The sequence below is a fragment of the Macrobrachium rosenbergii genome, chromosome 26, assembly GCF_040412425.1.
Source record: "Macrobrachium rosenbergii isolate ZJJX-2024 chromosome 26, ASM4041242v1, whole genome shotgun sequence".
Lineage (NCBI taxonomy): Eukaryota > Metazoa > Arthropoda > Malacostraca > Decapoda > Palaemonidae > Macrobrachium > Macrobrachium rosenbergii.
This window is the reverse complement of record NC_089766.1, coordinates 13,333,508-13,351,547: the sequence shown is the minus strand read 5'-3', so window position 1 is coordinate 13,351,547 and position 18,040 is coordinate 13,333,508. Positions and strand designations below refer to the sequence as shown.

Here is an 18,040-nt window from a genome sequence, read left to right as displayed (position 1 = left end):
AATCTGTGGCACACTCAAATCAGTTTCTGATAAAGTAACTAGACTGAAAAAGACTAACAGTGAAGTAGTATACAATACTTGGTCTTCTAAGGTACAGCTTCAACACTGACAAGGACAACAAAGTTTGTCCTTATGATGATATCCCTTCTCTAATTTTTTAACTTCTCCCTACACTTACTTTGTAACCTCCTAAGGACAATTTCAGAGTTTGAAGATTTTTATTAAATGTTTTCTTATATATACAATATACACTGTGGTTGCAATGAATTAATACAATACTGGATCTTCTTATTGCTATACAGAAAATACAGCATAATTTGATTTTCGATCCACGTGATGACAGAGCAATAACACACTGTGGTACATCATCTCACACATTTTAAATGTTCCAATATTATCCACAACAAAGTATTTTTAATATCATGCATATTTCCATTACTGCAGTTAGTAAAACTTTTAGATCAGGTAGTACAGGAAACCCACAGATTTGGAAACCATTTGAAAATTTATAGTTCTTTGAGGGAAAATGTCAATACCAAGGGACTGGTCAGGCATGTAAACACACCACCTGATGTCTTACAAAACAACACCTTTAGGTTTTGGAAATGCTATTCAATGACAGGAAATTTTTGTTTTTGGTTAGTATTTTTTTTCAATTCTGAGAAAAGAGCAGTAATTCTCTCTTCAAAAGCTAAATAAATTTTCAAGTTTGTAGGTTTTCTATATTTTGTGATCAGGAAATGAAAATTTAGAATATACACATCAAGGAAGTCACATACAGTAAAAGCACTTTACCAGCTTTCGTGTTTCCACTTGACATTGCCATAACACAGCCATAACAAAATCCAGTTCTATTCAAGGCCCAACACTTACGCTTCAGTATTATTACCGAGATTTGTAAATTTTACCCTAAGTTTTTGAAACAATGCTGTGTTTAACTGTGAGGAACTCTTCATTTAGTAGGAAGTTTAACGAATCACATTCTCAAAACACGGTACAGCCATTCTCAAAAGTTTTAGGGAACTTGCCCCTTCCAAATTACTTCACACCAAACTGGCAATTTTGGTGCAGAATTAATAGTATTTGAGAATACCATAAAATCAATCAGTTCAGTGAGATAAATGTCAGAGTTCCTAGGTCTTTGCATAAAGAAACAATTTGGTGGCTGCAATACAGATCTGAATAAACTTTTTGAGAGTAACTATACCTTGAATAAACACTTGATTAAAAATTTAACCTTTTATCTTAAAATTTTTCTAAAACATAAAGACTTACAACTAAGGTCAAAGTTATTAAAGACACTACAAACTTACAATAGTCCTGAGATTACCATTTTGTAATTCGTTATCAACCATCTCATTTGCAGCATCAAAAAAGTTAGGTTGACCACATACTGTATATGCAATTAGAAATAAAAAAAAAAAACCCAAGACTTCAATAATATCAAATATGAGTAATTCATTCACAAAAATGTCTATCAGTGTAAATATATATTTATATATTGTATACTGTATGACTAACACTGCAAATCCCTAGGTGAACACACTGGAAGACACTACAGTACAACACACTATCTCCGGATATAAAGGGATCTGGTTGATGCAATACTCCATGGTTACATGTCCCTTGAACCTGTTACACACATCAGTCTGTATCCTTAAGAGCTAAGTTCCCTTGAAACTGTTACACACATCATTCTGTATCCTTAAGAGCTAAGTGTCGTTGTACTAGAAAAATGTGTCACTCAGAATACAAAATATAATCAACAAAGTTTTGTTAAAGGTAGCACTGATGAGTCAAATTGAATTTAAAATGTGGAAGTTTAGAAAAGAGCTTGTGCAACTTCCCCTTCAATTGTTCCTTTAACTGACTACCAAAAATGTCAGTCTGAAAAGCTTCCAGTAATAAGGCCCATTAACTGTTCAGTGCTGTGAATAATTTTCACCTTAACTGCTATTCCTCATGATTAAACATTACCAGCAATATACTAAAACGATCTAATCTAGTCAGTAAGAACAAACCCTCCCAGCTAGCCCTATAGAGTTGAGAATGTTAACTCAGTGGTCTGATTAATTTGTAATAATAAGATAATCCTCTTTCTCTGAACTTAATATTTAAATGACCAAACGAAAAACCAAGTGGATTCTTAAAATCTAAGACCAGGGATCACATGGAAAAGAAGTCAATTTGGCCTAAATACTTCCCCAACAGACTTGTAAATAATCTTAAAACTATCAACTTAATACAGCTTTTATAATAACTAAAACACTGTTGTGTTTCCCATTGCACAGTAACATTAGATTTCTGAGAAAGAACTTAAGATAAAAGAGAAGTACACAGGCAATCCCCCGGGTTACGTCAGATTCAGGTTACGTAGTTCCGGACTTATGACGCTTGCCTCACGGCGCCATTAACCCCAATTTCTCGATGTCACAAGTCGATTTACGGCACCGTTACCCAGACTTATTTTTTCCCATTATAATTATGATGCTTCGGGTTCCGGCAATTTTCGGCTTAAGGCATGCCGCCGGGGACAGAACCCCTGCCGTAAACCGAAGACTGCCTGTACTAATGTGATCACATAGTAACAGATTAATTATAGGACCAAAAAGGCAAATACAGTACTGTAAAGTAATAAAAATATTGGACATAAGTCACTAACCAGCTCATCATAAAACATAACTTAGGGTAGGTAAAAATGGAAGTTTGAGTCCCAAAAAGTAATTATTCTTTGACACATCAGCCAGTTTCCAAGGAGAAAACACATGCAGAAAAAGTATCTGGATGGTAATGACTAAAAACTAGCCTAGGATCACATGTCAAAGATTCTTACAACAAACCTTAGAAATTGCAAACATTAAGATGATAAACTAAGCCTACGTTATGGCAGTGTGAAGATTTGAAAGAGTAAGAAAGGTCTAGCTGGAAAGTTAATGGAGATACAAAACCTTACAACTACCATATCTAAATATCCCACAAAACAATGATGCTTGTAAGAAGGGTCTCCAATATCGTTTACTTCATGAAAATTATGGCCAAAAACTATTTGCAAGCCACTCTTTCACATGAATAAATTATCAGATGTAGCTTATTTATTAAAAATAGGTTTAGATATCAGGCCTTGGATGCACTCCCTCAGAAGAGGGAGACAAAGTGCTGCTCATGCATCATATTTTCCATAGTAGTTTAACCTTTTGGTTACTTTGTAATGCACTGATGCGTCCTCCAAAATCCAACGTAAGGCATCATTTCTGGTGCTTTTTCACCTCATCATTTTAACCTTTTTTTCTGTTTTAAAATGATTAAGAATGGGCATCACAACTTGAATAGTAATTTCACAACAACGGGCAATTACTAATACTGAACAGAGTAAAATGTTAGTTATCACATATCTGGCTCTGGAATAAACAGAACTTGCAAAGACCTAGTGGCTGAAAAGGCTAAGTACCATTGTGATTCCAATAATTCCTGTGGTGCAGTTCCAAAAATAGAATTTGGGCAAGCCCTATAAAAGTTTAGAACTCTACTTGCTGTCTTGTTCAAATTAAGAAAGTTGGAAAAGTACAGTGCCACGAGGGGAGGTATACAAGGGACTTTAAAAAGACAACTAGGCTGTCTATAGTGTACACAAGCAATGAAGGTGGGTCTAGTTAAAGGAAGGCCACAGTAATAAAGTAGATGGGTATTCAGGGTCACAATTAACACCCTTAGACGACAAAATTTCTATTTTCTTAAGAAACAATTGCCTTTTACGTAAAAATAGTACTACGTACTGAAAAAAAAAAAAGGCAAAATAAAACAAAGATTTTCCCGGAATGAACAAACCTTAACGTACTGGCCCCATAATAATAAAATGTACTAGACAATGATTAAAAAACTGAAATGGATAGCAATTGGTGGCCAGTCATCTAGGCTAAGCAATAAATCACTCATCTCATGGTCATTAAGTTAACAACCTCATTAGGTTACAGTGTAAAAAGAGGGCAGAAGCCTGTACCAAACAGCCAACATAACCCCATAACACAGATAAGTGTAGCATTTGGAATGAATACATATACAGTATATAAAGTACGTACATAAAGAATATTTGACATACCCTGCATAGATTTTTCATGGTATTCAAGCAAGTGTTAGTTTCTATCAGTGGTTACGTCCCTCATTTATAAAGATGCAATACATACAAATGCCCTTACTGACAAAAGATTAACTGATGTCTGAAGCATATCAACACTAGTATGGCAACAAAATGAGACATGCTGGAGAACTGGCAATTGCAAAAGGAATGCCCCTCACAAACATATCCCCCTAGGGGGCTAGTACCATCAGTGCACCTCATGCGGTGCACTGCAGGCATTACTTAAGGTTCTTTGCAGCGTGCCTTCAGCCCCTAGCTGCAACCGCCTTTTGTTCCATTTACTGTACCTCCTTTCATATTCTCTTTCTTCCATCTCACTTTCCACCCTCCCTCTCTAACAATTGATCCATAGTGCAACTGTGAGGTTTTCCTCCTGTTACACCTTTCAAATCTTTTACTGTCAATTTCCGTTCAGTGCTGAATGACCTCATAGGTCCCAGTGCTTGCCCTTTGGCGTAAATTCTATATTCAATTCAATTCAACTCACAAACATATCAGTCAGGCAAATAAACAGCCATTAGTCAGCACTTCAGGAGGCAGCTTCACTCTCAATAAATACTGGGATCAAAATAACTTTTCTTAATATTTGCTGTCCAAGCACAGTACAAGGGAAAATTTCCTAATAGATCTGGGTGCAAATGTTTCCTTCTCTGAAACTGGCAGATTTATGTGCAAATGAACTGGTATCCCAAGAATCACAATACTGAAGTATTTGCCATATATGACTTTCAAATTTCGAATGACTTCAGTTACACAGATAAATTAATCATCATAATAAGTGAAAGACTTCATTTACTACATATACATATATAAAATACTTCCAGAACCATTCAGACACACTTTGACAAAAGCACCAATTTCAAGTCAATCATAAAAACTAGCAATAAAGGCAGCAAGTTTATCACCCTACATAAGATTAACAAGATTGTTCATGATAAATGAAAAGAAGGAATATGCATTTTAACTGCTAGTGCTGACACCAACAAATGAGTATAATGGTGTCAAATACATAAACCAGTGTAACGGGGTTCAGTTAAATAAAAGATAAAAGAAGAGACCTACAGAGATATATATGAAGGTAACCACAAACAAAGCTGAAAATATTCTCACATCAATCACAACTCTGAGGCTTACTAGGCTTCTTGAATAATATCATAATCATATGGCATCACATTGCAATCATGTGCAAGTAAAAAAAAAAACTGTTGTAAATACAGGACAGTACATTATAATTTCAAAGGCATCAGAAACCATCTCAACCTCTAAGAAGAAACTGCAATTCCTTAGACTAATTGTTAATGTGCTTATACAAGTGCTGCTTGAGTTTGGGCATGTTTTGTGGGGAGTACACACATTTATGGCACTTCAATGGTTGGTCAAGGAGCTTCTCACCTGCAATGGGAGTCATTGTGACCACCATTCCTCTTTCTTCAAGGCACCGAATGACATCTGAAAAGAGAAGCACAAGTTTTAGGGATACAGAGACCATTTAAGGGGAATCCTGGATAGCTACTATTTCAGGCAAAGCAGGGACTACCACCCTTTATCTATGTAATATAAAAAATGAAATGAGAACAATCAGATCATAATTATTAATCATCAAATAGTGCAAGAAAACATCCTGTTAACAATATGTCATCCCATTCTGTTACAGTTCTAAAAGGCTGACATTATCTGTAACAGATAATCCTTCCCCATCAGTTAAATAATCACTCACTGTAAAACTGACATGTGATTAAAACCTAATATTTTCCAAGATTGTAGACTTTGAGTATTATCATTTATAAAAAGCTTAACCACATGTCCCAGTCCTAATTCTAAGCTCAAACAAGCTGGCCCAAAAGGCTCATTCTTGACAAACAGATACGTTTTAGTACAGTACAGTACATTCATAACTTTACATACACTATGTACAAAAACATCAAGAGTAGGAAACTGTTGGATGAGAATTACAGATAGGGTCAAAGTCAAACAATATATAAATAAAAAAAAAAAATTGGCTACTGATTAGGTGCTACACCACTGGCTAGTCAGACATCTAAGATTCATCAAAGTTCCACTACCCAGAAGACCAAAATATTCTGATTCTGGTTTTAATGTCAAATGACCTCCTACCTAAATTGAAGTTACTGGCTTGCATGTACAGTAATAATCCTGTATCAAAACTGACTTGAAACTTATGGAATTTAAGATCAGTATATTTAAACAAATTTGCAAAAAAACATAAAAACCAAAATATATAGTGTAAGAAATACCGTTTTAGGAACAATAATATAGAAAAGAGCTTAAGAACTTAGGAATAAAGCATAAACATATGCCATACAAGATGTATCTGTAGAGTGTCTCATGGACTTTTACAATCTATAACAGCTCAGCAAATAATGGTTCTTTAGAAACCATAACTGTGGAAATCTTGACATATGTTCTGCTTTTGTACTTTTATCAAAATTAAAATATATGGCCACCTTGGCTTCAAAAGCAACACTTTTCAATAACATTTTAATAAATTCCAGCTACCACAGTGAAGGACAGAAAGGAAGAGAGAGCAAGCACACATACCTGCACTTTCCAGAAAGTATCGTGTGTTGAAGGAATTCCAGTGGCGCTTTGTCTTGAGGCAAGGGGAATCAAAGTCTTGGCTTATCATGTGTAGATGAAGCTGAGACATGCTTGGGATTGCGTGATAGCCATACCTGTTCGAGAGTGTTCATTTTACATCAATATTTACCGCTGTGAAAGTACATCAAATACAAAATAAAAGAGGCAATTCCACAATACCACTTCAAGGCAGTGACAAGTCAGCATTTCACTGCATGTCTCAGCGTTTACTCAAGAGATGCTTATCAATCCATAACATTAACAGTTAGTTGTAGTAATCACATCAAAGTACAGTATATAAGTCAGCACAGTCAAAGTCTGCCTCAGAGATCTCATGGCTATCCATTTTCTGCCATCCTAAATACTGTGGTGCCTTTGTAAATATTTTGCAAACCAACTGACATAGTACTTTACGATACTGAAGGCATCCACAGATTTTTAGTTTATATGCAAATAATGTAAAAATCCTTATTTACAATAACTTTAATACCAGCAATTTGCATTAAGCATTTTATAGGCATTCCTAATGTCATTGTGCTAAAGAAATCTAAAAATAACAGGAAATTATTTTGTTGACATTGAAACTGTACAATATATGCCAAGACTGCTAGACCAGTACCTGTGATCAATATGTTCCAAAGGCTTTTTTTTTTTCAAAGATGGTCAACTTCTATCCCATATGGACATGTGTTCGGCTCAACTTAAGGCAAAGAGGTTGAAAAAATTAACTCCCTCAGTGACAAGAGAACGCAAAAGTACTGTCACTAAACATGAATGCTAACCATTATTTATAGTTCACACAAGATGGACTTCAGATACCGAGATGTCACTGCTGGTAACCATGAGGTCTTGGTTGTCTAAAGAAGTCCCAACAAAATAAAACCTGTGTATATGTTTAGGAAGTCATTTATTGGCCACAACCAAATGGTTATGAAATGGACGTAAAAATAGAAAACCAACTAGAAAGATCAAACTTTTTAAGTTATTTTCTTGATTCTTCTTATGCAAAATAAAAATTTTTTTCAGAATTGGAATTACCTTTGTTTCTACCTACTATTTCAATCAGAAAAAATGACAAGATACAGACCTATCATCATTGAAAAGGTGAGCACAGTAAATATTCAACAAATGTACTGTTGGTGATTTCTCAGGAAGACGACTAAGCCGTCTTAATTATGATACTGCTCTCCGTCACTCATTAGTGAAAACAGATTACATGTACCTGAACTCAACCTGTGGATAATTAACAGCCAACATCCGGGCCCGTGTTTCCATGTACCGTAAGAGCTCACTTTGCTCACGCTTGAGAGACTTCAGATTTGGCACATTGAGTTTCGGAATCACGAGGAAGTGATAGCGAGCCTGAAACACAAAATGAGGAAAACAATTATGCTGGTCTTATGAAACATAACCTACCTCTGTGTAGGCCACGGCATTTGAAAAAATTTGGGGTCTTGTTATGGTTGTTAAATAGTGACAAACATGGTCATTCATCAAACCCAAATGGGTTTCATACATTAGCAAAGACTAATACTAAAAAAAGTAAATAATTTATATATGGTCTATGATGGCCCAAATTGTAAATCAATAATTAAAAATTCATGGTCTGACAATGTCCAGGTTTAGAGGAAAAAAAAAAAAAAAGATGATTTTTTCAGGCCTAGCCTTAAGACAAGCTCTCTGACACCAAAATACTACAAAAAAAAACTGTATAATTTCATTTTACTAGAGTCAATCATACAATAACTTGGTGTCTATTAAGGAATGAGGGTTAAGCTGTTTACAATGCTTTGGCTGCTTAGAAGCCATCAGCCCCTATGGTAAGGATCTAATCATCCATCTGCTGGGCTAATGATAACAGACTGTCTTTATTAAGTCCTTTAATCTTCTGATGAAATCTCAGGCAAACTTTTTATTCTAATAACAAATCTCAGGCAAACTTTTATTCTAATAACAAAGTGGAAATTCCTATGCAAAATAATGACAGTAATATTTGAAATTAAAATGATCCAGATCTTTCCTAGGTAGTGACCACTGCAATGTTTGGGAGTAGTTATCGACAACTAATATTTCTTTGGGGTCATCATCTTTACGATATTTAGTCTTTTGTTTATGTTTTTACAGTCATCCCCAACAGGATTGTACTAAGCATGCTGCAAAGGTGGAGACATACTGGGTTAAAAACCTTGGTGGTCACTATCTAGGAAAGATCCAATATTGCAATCCTAACCAGACTCTATCCTACCACATAATCTTCTGGATGCACCCCATTTCCAAACAATGCAGGAATGGTGAATGCCATAAGAATACATTAAACTGTACAGTAATTCATAATCAAATTATGCACTGTGATTTGACTAGGTTGAATTACAATACAGCATAATAATCACGTAAGCCAATGATATTTTATACCATATATATATTAAAAGAAAAAATGCTTCCTTTTCATGTCAAAACATAACTGATACCTGTAAAAGAAATGACATTCTTAGCTAAATAACATAACTGACATTGCACAACTTCTTGAACTGTGAAAAGCAGCTTGATAACTGTACACACTAATGTTTTCCCATTCAAATGTTACGGTAAAACTTTACCTTAAACTCATGTTTACATGTATGCAGGAACAGAAGAGCTGGATAAAAGCCTTCAGTTAGGTTAGGTTAGTTTTGTTGTGGATTTACCTGGTTGCATCACTTTTCAAACCTATAAACCAAAAGGGTTTAAGTTTCCTCATCACTGTATCTGTCACAGTAATAATGACAACAAGTTTTGCTAAAGGATAAATTCGTTACTTCGCATATTATCAAAGAAAATTTACGAACACTTTATTATCCCCGCAAAATAATGGGCTATTGCTACTTCCCTAATTATTTACAATCCCTCAATTATTAATTACCTAGCAATATAAAGAATTTTATAAAAATAATTTTACGAAAGCACCGCTTAAAACGGGTAACTATAACGATGCCGCAAACACGCACAGTCCTGACTTTGTCAATTACTTACATTTGTATACCGTAGAGATATAATATAATATATATACTAATAACAACAATAAAAACATATTACCATTTACCGTCTCGCACTTAACACGAGTTACTTTCACTCCCGAACGCCTAAAATTATTCTCGCCATATTTTCATCGGCGTTATCATAACACATATTCCTCATCGTCTGTCATTCAGATCTCCCCGCCCCCCGCATAATAGGGGTAGGAGGAGACGGGGGAAGAGGGGAGGGGGGTGATGAGTATGTCATGGGTAGTCCAAACTGTCTCTCTCTCTCTCCCACTCGGTGTCAAAGGACATCCGCCCGTGCTCTGTGGCAAACTCCTGTGGCAAATCGGACCGTATCAGCGGGCACAGCAAAGACCACAGTCCGGCGGCGCCCGCGACTCACTCACTGGGTCGTTTTACCGAAGACCCCGACCGACGACTTTCGGGGGAGGATTTTTACCTTGGGATACTTGTCTTTGATGATAACGATGCGATCGTCCGTCTCCACGATGAGATTGGGGTCGTTCATGGACGTCAGGAGGCCCTGCGACCAGTGGGTTTTCTTCGGTGGCGGTACATCTAGAGGATCTACTGCAGGTCTCTTACTTGACGCGGCTGTCGTCGCCATTTTGCATCTCCATGACGACAGTCTTTACCCCCAAAGCCTCGGCAACCCCATCGCCTTTTGTCCGACTTCGTGATTCTGTTTTTCTTCACTTATAACATTTCCGATTATCTTTGTTATTTTGGACATATTCCATTGACTTATGTTCTCGTGTTTGTTATCATGAACTGCAACTATATTCTTATTAATGAAAGGGTATAGGACCTTCTGAAGAATACTAGCTTCTCTGCCAGATGCACGACGTTATATGGTTGTTGCAACATGAAATATTTTGCAAGTATCAGTGCAAACTTTAAGTACAGAACTGGTTCAGTTTTATATCTACTGTCTACTTCTTAGTCAAGAGAACTATTTGCCAGTTTAGTCGCTTGAAACTAAAAGTGGTGAAGTGGTCTGTGATGGCAACCACTTTTACTTTCACCCTCTCCTATCAGTGAGTTTTTTTTTTTTTTACCTTTTTGGGTCTGTCTTTGCTAATTCATATACTTACTTTGAAATGATCAGTGAATTTACGTTCTTATATTCAAGAAAATTAATGCCAACCTGGCTGTTGTTTTTTAAAATAAAATTTGTAAGGGAATATTGCATTGTCATTTTTGCGAGTGGATGAAGTTGTCAGTGTTTGACACTTGAAATTAGATTGTAAAATAAATAAAGAAAAATCTGGCTTTCGTTTACTGATAAAAGCAATCCTGAATTTCCTAAATGTGGATTTTAATCGGGATTCTTTTCATACAGAATATAAAAATCATCTGCAGAATGATACAAAAACAAATTTTAAAAAGATAAACCAGACGGCTTGCATGTACTTTTATTTCTGACTTCCTATTCATGAAACCACTCCAACTTGGTGAGTAATTTTATGAACATCAAAGGCCAGAGTACTTTTTTTTTTTACAGTTTCCTGTGACTGACAGCTTCATTTATTTGTTTCTGTATTCTTGTTTGCCAATCTAACAGTATATAACGCTGAAGACAGCCTCTCATATTTTAAACTGTGGTTATTTTTAGTTATAATTCGACACCCCGCTCAGCAAAGAACAACTCCAGTGGAATACGAAAAGATAATCGAAGAGACAAGACAAAATGTCTAACACTTTCCACTCTTTGAGTTTTACTTATGTCTTTATGATTTTCTAAGCCATCTGTTACGGATAAGGCCGGAAGTCTCTCTCTCTCTCTCTCTCTCTCTCTCTCTCTCTCTCTCTCTCTCTCTCTCTCTCTCTCTCTCTCTCTCTCTCTCGGCCATGATTGAAATGAAATCAGAGCTTAATTTTCCTCGATGCTAATTTCCTGTTCTAACTAACTGTTTGCACTAAACAGACATTTAAAATTTTTTCCGTGATAAAAATTTAAGACCTATCCACCGAAAAATATGTCATACGCTAAAGAAAGACCAATAGATAAAGTGCTCATTTAGAAAGAATTTCATTTATTTAAGTTACGTTTTAACTTGTAAAGTTTGCAGTCCTCCCAGATGAAAACTTGTTCGAACCGGCTTCAACAAAAAATAGTCTCAAGTCGAAGCCACAATTTGTGACTGAGGTCTTCCGTTAGTCTGTCTTCCACATGAACAGGAAATATGTGACACTCTCTCTCTCTCTCTCTCTCTCTCTCTCTCTCTCTCTCTCTCTCTCTCTCTCTCTCTCTCTCTCTCTCATATTTAATCTGAACAATCTATCTTGCATCTATTAGCCGTAGTAGTGAAATGTGTATCTGGCAGCTGGTCATCTATTTAGGTTTCAGCCAGGATAGAGATAGGCATGGGACTAGCAACGTCATCCCAAAAGTTTGCTGAAAGCCGGAAGGGTAGCAGCAAGATTGGCTCTTAATGCTTGTAAATACCTCTGTTGGTTAACAGAGCTGAGTTCCACACCAGGTCTCTTACACTCTCCAACACTATAATTACACCTGTAGGTTGGCATAGGCAAGCATAATCTAAAATTATTCTTTACCAACTACTCACTACGCGAATATGGTCTACAGGTCTACGCCAGACCAGCTTATGTCCGTCATCACTTTACCACACGCTGGCATAAGGCAGATTAATAATAAACCAGTCACCAATCAAGTCAATATGAGTACAATAACTCATATGACAGTTCGGATGAAACAAGTTTGAGGGCAAAATTGTTGTTTTTTGCCTTTTGAGAGAAAATAATTAGCAGTGACAGTTTACATCCTGAAGTTGTGTAATGAAAATACGCTACCGCAAATGGCCACTGTAGCAGAGTTAAAAATACCAGAGAATTCGTAGCTATATATTTAGATACCATTTTTCCACAATGTGAAAGTTAAATCGTAGCAGGTAAGCTTTGGTTTTTATTAACGACCATAATTATTTTCCTAGTGATAGGAAGTTGTCAGACACACCAATTTAACATTATCATACCTCCAACAGTTCTGAAACTTCCTTTATCACAGACTCCATTTTTGCAATCATTCAGCAAAAATGGACATTTTAATATTTACTTTATGGGAGAATTCCTAAGGAATGTTTAGTCTCAATGTCATCCGCCGCTGAAATTGTGGCGCGTACTCTATAAGGGTTTTGACAACATCTCTCAGTTTTGTTTTGGACTTGGTAAAGTCTTTGGGTGTCTTTGTGAAGGTTTATTTGTGATGTACCTCGTGAATATCCAAGATATTAATATCGTGAAAGAATATTACCATCTGACGAATATTTGACAACGGGGAAAGGTTACCATGGAATATTGCCCAGCAGAGAGTAGGGTGAGTGTTATCATGGAAGTTTTGTTTACGTTGGCCTTTCGTTATCAGGAATGTTTAGGCAGACTTTTTTTTTTTCCTATTACGGAAGGGAAGCACTCGTTTTGCTAACAGAGTGGCTGTACACGATAATCTGTCGAGATAGTCGATTTTTAGTTCTGTCTCAGCAAGTTGTGTCTATATCAACAAGATTCATTGGTTTTAAAATTAACTAGAGCACGTGAAGCGCAAAGATACTGACATTTGACAAAGACATTAGGCTGTTACGTGGGTAATTACTTTTATTTGCAAGACTTCTTTACAAAATACTCGATTCACGTGTGGGATTTTCATATTTCGAGAGTAAAATTGATTGAAATCAAACATCTTTGTCGAAACAAGTTGGGAATAGTTTTTATTTCTGTTTAATTCGGAATGGAGTCAAGGAGCTTATCTCAGCGACAGGTTGACGATGTACCTCTCTCTCTCTCTCTCTCTCTCTCTCTCTCTCTCTCTCTGTTATATATATATATGTGTGTGTGTGTGTGTGTGGTTGTAGGGAGAGAGAAAGAACGGGGACAGCTCCGGAGACAAACGAAGCCAAAGTTACCGTCAAATTCATCCTGTAACTATGGGATCAAGGATGGTCTTCAGTTGCACTAAACTTCCTCAGCATCAACAACGCATACATTTTTTTAAAACGCATTTATAGATTACAAGCCGTTTTTAATTGCATTCATTTTGTCTTCAAATACTTACATATAAGAGTTACTTAGAAATGTTTGATGGGAAGTGAGAGTTATGGAAGGGCAGCTTTCCATCGGTTCAGTTGTCTTTAACCGTTATCTCAGAGCTTTTTATAAGGACCGTTTTCTATTGTGCTGGCTTTGTCTGTCTGTCCGTCCGCACTTTATTCTGTCCGCACTTTTTCCTCCACACTTTTTCTGTCAGCCCTCAGATCTTAAAAACTACCGAGGCTAGAGGGCTGCAAATCGGTATGTTGATCACCCACCCTCCAATCATCAAACATACCAAATTGCAGCCCTTAACTCAGTTTTTTTTTTAATTTAAGGTTTAAGTTAGCAATAATCGTGCTTCTGGCAACGATACAGGATAGACCACCACCGCGCCGTGGTTAAAGTTTCATGGGCCGCGGCTCATACATCATTATACCGAGACCACCGAATGATAGATCTATTTTCGGTGGCCTTGATTATATGCTGTAGCGGCTGTATAGAAAACTCGATTGCGCCAAAGAAACTTCGTCGAATTTTTTACTTGTTATTTATTTCTTTTTATTCTGGATGGCTGTTACTTGCCAGTGGTAAAAGCTACCACATTTGTGTACGTTACTGTGAAGGTGATAATCATAATGTAAAGAAATTAAATATAAGCGGTTAAAGGATGTGATATTATGAAGGAAAAGGGACGCAGTTAACCCTAGCTGATTACACAACGCATCGAGACTTTCGATATTTGGCATTGTTTCTGTTATAATCAGCTGTTCTAAGGTGTAATTTCAGCAGTTATACTGTAGATATAAAAGTTTTACTATGCTATAGATGAAAACTTAGGTTAAAACTTAAGGGATACAAAACATTTTCAGATTTGGCCGTGAGTAGACATTACACCAACATACATTTGTTCCGATCGGACATTTCTGCAGCAGACAGAAAATTGGGTTTGCAAAATGGATGTTTTTTTTTTGTTCTTTTTTTATGGTACGTCTGGGTTAAGGGATTACTAGAGTTCAACCCCCAATTAAAAATGATAAAACTGCATATTAATCGCTGAGAAGAATAAAGATAATAAATAAATGAATACATTAGATTTCTCTAGCTAAAAACGTCCTTGACTTCTAGTCACTGAGGATGTCAGGGTGGCTTGCGTACGTTCACCCCAGGTATAGCCCCTACTTGAGTATTGAATTGACTCGTAATTACTACACCCTGGGATTTGTACAGTTACCTATCCTTCATTGATAGGATTTTCTCTGTATCATTATCTGTAAGTATTTTTTTGTTCTAGTCACTTTCAATAGCTATATCTTTCTGCAATAATTATTTTCATTTCTAGTGTCTGTAGAGGACTATGATGCTCACATCATTTAGTTTACTGATACTTTGGAGGGATGGTTTATGATATATAGCCTATATACTGTAGATATAGGCCTATATATTATGTGTGTGTGTCTGTGTGTATAGACACATTATGTATATAGGTACATTTTATATATATAGGCTATATATATACACATATATACATATATAGTGTATATAAGTATATATATATATATATATATATATATATATATATATATATATAGCCTATATATGACGTAAGTACCAATTTAATATATAATAGTAAACATAATAACGTCAAAATACACCGTATACTTTGCGAATGTAAGTAAATGTAGAATTGCATCATTAATGAGAGAGAGAGAGAGAGAGAGAGAGAGAGAGAGAGAGAGAGAGAGAGAGAGAGAGAGAGAGAGTTCATTTAATCTCCAAGGGCAGTCTTAACCCGGTTTTTAATTAGGCAGCGGGAGTTGCATCGTAAAATCGCTCAAATCATTTCGTGCTTTCAACTAAATCCGGATACTTCCGGTGGGCCAGTTTGTGCGAACCTTCCGAAAAATTATGTAAATCGGATAAAATCATTTGAATATAAGATCATATCGATTTCCGACGAAAACCGTTGTTTTGAGCTTAAAAAGAGGTCGTAAAAGTGTAATGTAATTGTAATTATCTCTTTGAGTTTAATTAAATGTATTTTTGAGAGCCTATGACTTAAGTGTAATGAGGCGCTGAGTTATGTAATTGATAACACATTGAAATGCATGGCTATTTGTATGTACAGGGGACGTTGATTTTAATTCATTCTCCTGTGCTGATATATTCATTTCTGAAACCTCTCTCTCTCTCTCTCTCTCTCTCTCTCAGGAGGTATGTACATGTTTGATCGCTGTATTTCCAACAATATGACTTTGAAATTCTCTCTCTCTCTCTCTCTCTCTCTCTCTCTCTCTCTCTCTCTCTCTCTCTCTCTCTCTCTCTCTCTCTCTCTCTCAGGATGTATGTACCTACGTGTTTGATCAGCTAATTTTCCAACAATATGACTTCTTCGAAATTCTCTCTCTCTCTCTCTCTCTCTCTCTCTCTCTCTCTCTCTCTCTCTCTCTCACACACACACACACACACACACACACACACACACACACACACAAAAGACATGTATACATATTTGATCGTCTGTCTTTTCAACACTGGTTAATTTGAATCTCTCTCTCTCTCTCTCTCTCTCTCTCTCTCTCTCTCTCTCTCTCTCTGACACACACACAGAGGCATGTACATGTTTGATCGTCTGTCTTTTCAACACTGTAGTTAATATAAATCTCTCTCTCTCTCTCTCTCTCTCTCTCTCTCTCTCTCTCTCTCTCTCTCTCTCTCTCTCTCTCTCTCTCTCTCTCTCTCATTGTGAAGTCCTTATCCGTCTCTTTATCAGTCTCTCTCAGCTGGAATAATTAGGCAAATCAAAATGTGTATCTTTACCTCGCCCTGGGAATGCACCGAGAATAAGTAATTGTTGCGTCATCAGTTGCTGACGAGAACAGTCGATGACGCAACCAGGGTTTTTAGATGAGAGTGTTTTATGTCATGTTAATGAACGTGGATCAGTTGCGGTTAGTGATCGGATGGGAGCCTCATTCTTCACTGGGTGTATGTATGCATGTATGTATGTATGTGTATATATAATTATATATGTATATGTATATAATATAGCTATGTGTGTGTGCATATATAAATATATGTATATGTATATAATATAGCTATATATATAAATATATATATATATATATATATATATATATATATATATATATATATATATATATATATATATATATATATAGAGAGAGAGAGAGAGAGAGAGAGAGAGAGAGAGAGAGAGAGAGAGAGAGAGAGAGAGAGAGAGAGAGAGAGAAGAGAGAGAATTTTATTCTAGTGACTGGAAAATCTAAGCAGTGATTGAACCAGCTTTACGTCAGGGATTCATGTAAAGGAAACAAACAGATTAATAGGTATAATTCCACGCATGACCATTTAAAGAACATAAAGTCAAAGGTTTCATTAATATTCTATTATTAACAATGTATATAAAGCGCAGCTGATCTTTAACTGGGAATGAAAACTTTACTGTGAATTAGATAAAGCACGTGCTTTATTTAATGTCAATTGTAGCCTCCTGTGAGAGCTTTACGCTTTTCCCGTCTTAAAGAAGATGGAACAAACACGAGCGGTGAATGGGAGATCCGGCGAGCTTTACGTCCTGTTCGTAGTAAAGCAAGTAAAGCAGATATGTCCTTTAACAAAGCAACAGAGCAGCTAGGGAAAGAAATGTTGTTGCTGTTAAGCAAATATCACTGAATGAAAGATTCGTTTGAAAGACTATTTTCCTGCTATTATTATTATTATTATTATTATTATTATTATTATTATTATTATTATTATTATTATTATTATTATTATTATTATTATTCAGAAGATGAACCCTATTCATATGGAACAAGCCCACACGGGCCATTGATTTGAAATTCAAGCTTCCAAAGAATATGGTGTTCACTCAAGAGAAAGTAAAGGGAAATACAGAAAGACGAGATCTCACTTATTAAAAATAAAAAAATAAATTAATAAATAGGTAAAAATGTATTAAAACTCAAGGAGAATATATCCTTAGAGTAGCAATGCATTGCATCTTCGCTTGAACTTTTGAAGTTCCAATTGCACGACGTTCTCAGGGAGGCTGTTCCACAGTCCAATGGCGTGAGGAATAAAGGACCTCTGGAACTGAGAAGTTCGACAGCGAGGCACATTTACTGCATACTGGTGCTGCTGTTCAGCGAATCTGGTTACTGTCTCGGCAGATAAAGGGGATCAGGGATCAATTGTGAATGTGAAAGATCTCTGTTAA

General features: G+C 36.1%; 2 protein-coding genes across 2 annotated transcripts in view; one reads left to right on the top strand and one right to left on the bottom strand.

Moving 5' to 3' along the window:
* Positions 1-199: 199 nt before the first annotated feature.
* On the bottom strand, positions 200-11,253 carry Aptx (aprataxin). The gene is made up of 5 exons (XM_067128290.1): positions 11,226-11,253; positions 10,193-10,435; positions 7,956-8,095; positions 6,695-6,828; positions 200-5,584 (listed from the first exon to the last, which is right to left on the bottom strand). The coding sequence occupies exons 2-5, from the start codon at positions 10,358-10,360 to the stop codon at positions 5,424-5,426; spliced, it is 603 nt and encodes a 200-aa protein (XP_066984391.1). The 5' UTR covers positions 10,361-10,435; positions 11,226-11,253; the 3' UTR covers positions 200-5,423.
* A 1,699-nt stretch (positions 11,254-12,952) lies between these two features.
* The window catches only part of LOC136852730 (uncharacterized), a 31,298-nt gene continuing 26,210 nt past the window's right edge, over positions 12,953-18,040 (top strand). Inside the window, exon 1 of the mRNA XM_067127647.1 lies at positions 12,953-13,090. The gene's annotated coding sequence lies outside the window, so the exon portion shown is untranslated. The remainder of the gene's footprint in view (positions 13,091-18,040) is intronic.

What these genes read in the sequence shown, in the direction of transcription:
- Aptx (XM_067128290.1), bottom strand. Translation starts at nt 10,360, where the DNA reads ATGGCGACGACAGCCGCGTCAAGTAAGAGACCTGCAGTAGATCCTCTA. An exon ending in TATCCACAGGTTGAGTTCAG is followed by an intron (nt 6,829 to 7,955) that starts GTACATGTAATC and finishes ACTCTCGAACAG; the next exon opens with GTATGGCTATCACGCAATCC. An exon ending in ATACTTTCTGGAAAGTGCAG is followed by an intron (nt 5,585 to 6,694) that starts GTATGTGTGCTT and finishes TTCTCTTTTCAG; the next exon opens with ATGTCATTCGGTGCCTTGAA.